At 53.3% G+C, this 7,324-nt stretch overlaps 1 protein-coding gene across 1 annotated transcript; it reads left to right on the top strand.

Moving 5' to 3' along the window:
- Window positions 1-2,678: 2,678 nt before the first annotated feature.
- Window positions 2,679-3,617, top strand: LOC134524970 (olfactory receptor 14J1-like). The gene has a single exon (XM_063355323.1). It carries the CDS (start codon window positions 2,703-2,705, stop codon window positions 3,615-3,617), a length of 915 nt encoding a protein of 304 aa, XP_063211393.1. The 5' UTR covers window positions 2,679-2,702.
- The last annotated feature ends 3,707 nt before the right edge of the window (window positions 3,618-7,324 follow it).

The raw sequence follows: 7,324 nt of genomic DNA, 5'->3' as shown, positions 1-7,324 counted from the left end.
GCCTTGTTGAACCTGAGACCACTGGCCTTGGTCCATCGATCCAGACTCTCCAGATCCCTCTGCAATGCATTCCTACCCTCAAGCAGGTTGACACTCCCAATCGACTTGGTGTCATCTGCAAACTTACTCAGGGTGCACTCGATCCAACAAATGACCAAATGGAGCTTGAGGCCAGGGGCAGCTGGAGAAATCCTGGGAATTGGCCAACAGAAATGTCTTGAGGTATTCCAAGGAGAAGTGTCCAGTCCTGCATCCCGGGGAAGAATAATCCCAAGGCAGCAGGACAGGCTGGGACCTGATGTGCTGAGCAGGGACCCTGCGGAGACGGGGCTGGGCACCCTGAGGGACGCCTCATGAGCCAGTGGTGCACGCTCACTGTGGACAAGGCCGGCTGTCTATGGGGCTGCTGGAGGAGGAGCGTGTGCCCCCCAGGCAACTTGAGTCACCTTCCCCTTTCACTCAGCACTGCTGTGGCCCAACACACACAGCTGTGTCCCAGTGTGCAGCTCCCCATTTTGGAGAAGTGGAGAGGACCAGGAGAGTGTCCAGAGGAGGTCTGCCACATTGGGCTTGAGGGCCCAGTGCACGTGTGCTTTGTGGAGAGGCTGAGGGACCTGGGTTTCTCTGGCCCAGTGGCAGGGAGGCTCTGGGCAGTATTGGAATAGCCTGAAAGTGGTTGCAGGGTTATTTCAGAGACGATGGAGCTTTTCTTTCGTGGGAAACAGCAGGAGAAAGAAATAATGCAACAAAGGTTAGCTTGGGAGTTTGAGACTGGACACCAGGAGAAAGAAATGCCAAGGGCAGTGCTGTGCTGCAACAGATCACCCAGAGGGAGTCGGGATCAGCCCAAGGCGTTGTGTTTCAGGAACAGCCAAGGACGATGGAGAGAGGTCAGCAAAGGCAGTGAGATGCTGAGGGGAGAGCAAGACGGGGAAGCAGGGGGGATGTCTGCAGCCTGCAGGGGAAGAGGAGCAGATGTTGGACACCATAGCACAGTCAGTGGTGGAGACGATCAAGGGAGATGGCAAGGCTGAAAGGCCCCAACAGTGCTTATGTCTTTCTCCTCTTGGCTGTGGCTGTTGTCTGTGCCACCAAGGCTACCAGAAGACACCTTATCCTTACAGCACTAGGGCCTTAGCGCCTCCTCTTCCCCAGCCGGGAGCCGTCATTCTGTGTTTCTGCCCTTGGCGTTGCACGTCCTCCCATCACAATGCCCCAGGAAGTGCCCTGAGCTGTGGTTGTGGGGCAGGATCTCCCTTCCCAGGGGCTGGAGGCCAGGGCTTGGCCCTTTGCCTTCCTCTCACACATTCAGGAGTAGCCAGCATCAGACACCTCTCCATTGCCTTTGCCTACCTGCCCTCACTGCCTCCAGTTTTCCCTCAAACGAGTCCCCAGGAGCCTTTGGCAGTAATGGCCCTCAGTGGGACCCATTAACACTCCAAGAAACTTTCATAATTACATCTGACGTTGACTTCTGGAGAGGTTTCATCAGCTTCCCCTGTGTCTGAGCTTCATGGGCTCAGCACCAAAACCACCAGAGAGGTCAATAAAATGCCTTGAGCTGGTCCTCTGCCACTAAACTGGTCCAGGCTTCCGGGATGGAGGAAAGTCATGGCATGGAGCTCCTCTGCCAAGCGTGAGAGGAGACGAGCAGGCGGAGAGAGGTTAAAGGCAGCTGGGAGTGGGAGGACTCTGAGAGCTCACAGAGAGAGAAACCTTCACAGCCCTTGACACGGTAAGTCTCTGGGTGCAGGGCAATGCCACTGCAGTTCCAGCAGGGATCTCCTAAAGCTCTCATAGCCCAAAACCTATGGGATCTCTCTCCTGTGTAGAGCAGGAGGACATGGATTTAGTATGAGACTAATGATGATGAGATATTTTGGTTGAGTTGTTGCTAAGTAGTGTGTATGTTAAGTCAAGGACTTGTTCAGTTTCCCGTAGAAAGTGAGAGGGAGCACAGGCAGGACAAGCTGGGCCCAGGAATATTCCATACCACAGACGTCATGCTCAGTATAGAAATGGGGGTTGGCCGGGCGGCAGGAATCCGTGTTCGCTGCTCGGGATGGGCATCGGGTGGTAAGCAATTGTACTGCATCACTCCTGGTTTCCTATATTCTTTTACAATGATTGTCATTTTCTTTCCCGTTACTGGTCTATCAAACTGTCTGTACCTCAACCCATGAGATTTTTATTCCTTTTTCTCCCTCTTCTCCCTGTTCCTCTGCAGGGGGCCAGGGGGGAGTGAGTCAAAAGCTGCGTGGCCTTTCCCCCCCGACAAGGCTGAGGAGTGAGCCGGCTCTGCTCATGTCACTGCAGCTTTAGGACAACCAGGAGCTTCCTTGAGGTTTTCCTGCAGGAATATGCTGAGCAGCTCCTCTGCGTTACAAGTGGATTACAGATGAGGTAACTAGTGAATGTCAGACGCTGTAACCCCTTTCCCAAGTCCCCGCTGCTGTGGAGCAGGGATGACTCCTTGGGAGCCCACAAGCAGAGCTCTGCTCCTCACGGCACACTTGGCCAGCAACAATGAGAGCTCCAACAAGGGCAATGCAGAAAGCTCCCGGAAGGAAGGACACAGGCAAAGAGTGTTTTCGGGGCTTGGGTTTGGAAGGGCAGGCAATGGGAAGAGATTTGCTCAGAGCTGTCCTGACTTGTGAGTGTGCTTTCCTCCTTTGGCAGTACCTCGGGAACAAAGGGATCCGATGTCCAATGGCAGCTCCATCACCCACTTCCTCCTGCTGGCATTCGCAGACGCGCGGGAGCTGCAGCTCTTGCACTTCTGGCTCTTCCTGGCCATCTACCTGGCTGCCCTCCTGGGCAATGGCCTCATCATCACTGCCGTAGCCTGTGACCACCGCCTCCACACCCCCATGTACTTCTTCCTCCTCAACCTCGCCCTCCTCGACCTGGGCTGCATCTCCACCACTCTGCCCAAAGCCATGGCCAATTCCCTCTGGGACACCAGGGCCATCTCCTACTCAGGATGTGCTGCCCAGCTCTTTCTCTTTCTCACCTTGTTGGCAGCAGAGTTTTATCTTCTGACAGTCATGGCCTACGACCGCTACGTTGCCATCTGCAAACCCCTGCACTATGGGTCCCTCCTGGGCAGCAGAGCTTGTGTCCACATGGCAGCAGCTGCCTGGGGCAGTGGCTTTCTCAGTGCTCTCCTGCACACGGCCAATACATTTTCAATACCCCTCTGCCAAGGCAATGCCCTCGACCAGTTCTTCTGTGAAATCCCCCAGATCCTCAAGCTCTCCTGCTCAGACTCAGACTACCTCAGGGAAGTTGGGCTTATTCTATTCAGTGCCTGTTTATTCTTTGCGTGTTTTGTTTTCATTGTGGTGTCCTATGTGCAGATCTTCAGGGCTGTGCTGAGGATCCCCTCAGAGCAGGGACGACACAAAGCCTTTTCCACGTGCCTCCCTCACCTGGCCGTGGTCTCTCTGTTTCTCAGCACTGCCACATTTGCCTACCTGAAGCCCTCCTCCATCTCGTCCCCATTCCTCGATCTGGTGATGGCTGTTGTGTATTCAGTGGTGCCTCCGGCAGTGAACCCCCTCATCTACAGCATGAGGAACCGGGAGCTCAAGGATGCCCTGAGGAAACTCATCTGATGGATCCTGAGGCAGTAACAATAACGGGCCTCCTGTTCTCTGTGTAGATCCAAAGGTTTATTCTAGGCCAGGTTTTTGCCTTTGTTTTTTCTCTGATAATCATTCTTTGAGGTAGTTGTTTGGGTTCATAGCACTTCTCTTGAGGATTTGTCCTGTTGTGTCTGATCCTTGAAGAACAATGTGTCACATGTTACCTCCCTAATAGCATATCTGCAATAAAAGGGTATCTCCTGAGGATGATGTCTGAAGACTGGGCTCTCCTTTAATAAAGTTGGGGCTAAGAACAAGCCCAAGGTATTGGACTTTCCAAGCATCTTTCCACCTTGTTTTCTCCTTGTCTTTGGGGGAATAATCTCGACGAATCACTGAGATTAGTGAGATACCAAGCACTTAGTTGAAGGCTCTCTTCGTGGTGTCCAAGATCAGTGGAAATAGTACATGAGTGACCAGTCCCATTCCTCAGGCTGTCACAGGTATGATGGCAGATATCAGTCCATGTAGAAAAGACAGGACGCTGGAGTGGTCAGGAAAAGAGGGGAACACCCCTTGTACGCTGGGGTGGGAAGTGAATGATTTCCAAGAGTTTAAGTCTCAGAGATTAGGTCCCTCCAGAACAAATAACTACAGCCAGGTACCCACAAGCCAGGACTCTGCAGGGCCGTGGGAGGCAGTGAAGATGTAGTGGGCAGAGGGAAGGGAGACTGGAGAGATGCGGGAGCTGCCTGAGGAGCCCCAGGGCCAGGACTCTCCTGCTGTCCTGGAGAGCAGGGCAGGCGGGGAGGCAGAGCGCGGCAAAGGCAGTTTGGGCTGGGGATCAGCTGCAGCTGAAGGCAGGAGAGCCAGAGAGTGAGTGGCCTCTGCTGGCCCTTGGGGCCAGCTCCAGCCCTGGGGTGATGGGGAGGCTGAGAGCCCTCTCTGCCCCCAGCAGCTGCGGTGCCCGTCAGAGGGGCTGGGGCTGTGGGGGGAGTGCCCAGAGCTCTGCAGGACCCTGTGGGGAGCACTGCTGTGGGGCCAGCCCAGACCAGGGGGCTCTTTTGGGCTGGGCTGGGGAGAGGGCAGGGTTGGTGGGAGAGAGCCAGAGAGGGTCTGGAGTGGTGTGGGAAGTGCCGAGGAGAGGAAAACCCCAATGTTAGTGGAGCTCTGTGACCATGCAGGGTGAAGACACTCCCTAGTGGGCATGTGGGGCAGAGCCAGGTCTCCTGGAGAAGGAAGCAAGTCATCAAAGGTGCAGGAGAGAGGAGCTGGTCGGTGCCATGTTCCCTGGCTACCCTGAAGACACTGCCCCTTGGCATGGGGAGGGGAGCTGACAAGTGGGTGTCTGCTGGGGGTGGTGGCTCGGAGGGCGGCCATGGGGACTGTGCGGGTGTGGACCTCTCTCCACCTCATGAATGCACCCTGCTCTAGGTAGTGCCTGCACTGCAGGGCTGTGGGGCCGTGTTGGGCAGTGGGGCTTGGCCAGTGCTGACTCCTGGTGATGATGTCCTCTGATCACCACATGCCTGTCTGCTGACAGCTGCATTATGAAGCCCTGATGAGGGACAGATCCGGCCTGCAGCTGGCAGCTGGGCCATGGATCAGTGGTTCTTGGCACACCTCCTTGCTCTCAGGCACAATCTTATGTGGCCACACTCCACCATTTTATTTGTGACTTTCATCTTCTCCATCTGCTGTATTTACTTCATCTCCATTGATCATAAAGTTGAACCCTACCCCAGGTCATTGACAAGTGGAGCAGCACAGGAGTCTTTTCTGCATCCTCTGCAATTTATATCGTTTGCTTTTAGAAGGTAACCTGGAGGAAGCAACCCTGCTCGGGTCTGTTGATGACACGTAGTTGGGAGGACTATTCATAGAATCACGGAATCATAGAATCATACAACGGTTTGGGTAGGAAGGGGTCTTAAAGATTATCTAGTTCCAAACCCCCTGCCCTGGGCAGGGACTCCTCCCACTAGACCAGGTGGCTCAAAGCCCCATCCAACCTGGCCTTGAACACTCCTAGCAATGGGGCATCCACAGCTTCACGGAGCAACCTTTTCCAGTGCCTCATCTCCCTCACTGTGAAACATTTCTTCCTTATATCCAATACAAATCTTCCCTCATTCAGTTTAAAACCATTGTCCCTTGTCCTGGCATTACTGTCCCTGGTAAAATGTCCCTCTCTCTTCCTTTTAAGCCTTCTTTAGGTATTGAAAGGCCACAGGAAGATTTCCTCTGAGCTTTTTGTTTCCAGGCTGAATAACCCCAGCTGTCAGCCTTTCTTCATAGGAGAGTTATTCCAGCCCTCAAGCTGTTTTTGTGATCCTTCTCTTGACCCTCTTTTAGGTCCATGTCTTTCTTGTGCTGCTGAAGAACTGGACATCATCTTCCAGGTGAAGTAGCATGGGATCACCGTAGAGAGGGAGAATCCCCTTCCTCTACGCTTCTTTTGATGCAGCCCAGGGTATGATTGGCTTTTCAAGCACACATTGCCAGCTCATGTCCATTTTCTCACCCACCAGTATCCCCAAGTCCTTCTTCACAGGGCTGCTCTCAATCCATTCATCCCCCAGTCTGTCTTGATACTGGGGATTGGTGCAGAACATTGCACTTGGCCTTGATGAAATTCCAGAGGTTCACATGTGTCCCGTTTACCACTTACTAAAAACCCTGAAGGTTTCCTCCCCAAGGTTTAGATTCTTGACTCTACTTTTCACCTGGCATATATCCTTTCAGGTCATGAATTCCACCAGGCCATGAACACTGCAGCCCAGGCTGCCACCAGTTTTGGTCTCTTCAATACATTTCTCAGTTTTTGAGCAACAGGACTAGTAATGCTTCTCCTCTGGTATTTCTGTCACCTGGATTAGGAAGATATCCTAATCCTGCTTGCAGGTTCCTGTGGGGCTTTTCCAGCAGATGTCAGGGGCATTGAAATCCCCCAGCCAGATCCAGGCCTGGGAGAGTGATGCTTCCTGCAGCTGAAGTTAAAACCCTTCATCAACAGGCTCCTCTTGACCAGGCAGCCTGTTGTAGACACCAGCCACGAGGATTCCTTTGTTGGCTTGGTCTCTGGTTTTCACTTGGGAACTCTTGATTTGTGCATTGCTGTCTTTCAGGGAGAGATCTGTGTGATTTATCCATTGCGTTTAGCTGGAGGGCAATCCCTCCCACATTTCTTTTCTTTTGGGTGCCTCCTGAACAGTTTATAGCCATCAGTTGTAGTGCTCCAGTCATGTGATTCATCCCACCCTGTTTCAGTGACAGTGATTAGCCTGGAGCTTTCCAGCTGCCCAGCGGCTTTCAGCTCCTCCTGTTTGTTCCCCGTGCTGTGTGCATTGGGACACAGACACTTCAGTTGAACCGTCGACTGTCTCACCATTTGGGCAGAATCTTTTGAAGGGTTGGGGGGCATTCTTCACTCATGCGCTGGGTTTGCTCATCCACCCTGTTGCATTTCATGGCTTTGACCCTCCCCGCCAAGTTTGTATGGACCAAGCACGTTTCACGAAGTCAGCCAATCTGCCAGCAAAGCTTCTCCTTCCTCTTCTAGATAGGGGGATCCCATCTCTCCCCAATAATCTGTGTGCATCAAGAAGGACCGGTGATCATAATGTGTTCCCATGTGGGGTTTCCTCTTCTGGAGGACTGGGGAGGAAATGGAGAGTGTCCAGAGGATGTCTGCAAAGCACGTGGCCTGTGTGGAGAGGCCGAGGGACGTGGACCTC

Source organism: Chroicocephalus ridibundus, chromosome 18 (assembly GCF_963924245.1).
Source record: "Chroicocephalus ridibundus chromosome 18, bChrRid1.1, whole genome shotgun sequence".
NCBI lineage: Eukaryota > Metazoa > Chordata > Aves > Charadriiformes > Laridae > Chroicocephalus > Chroicocephalus ridibundus.
The sequence above is the reverse complement of the archived record's forward strand: the minus strand, read 5'-3'. Positions and strand labels throughout refer to the sequence as shown.

Coding starts and splice junctions, on each gene's coding strand:
- LOC134524970 (XM_063355323.1), top strand. CDS start 2,703: ATGTCCAATGGCAGCTCCATCACCCACTTCCTCCTGCTGGCATTCGCA.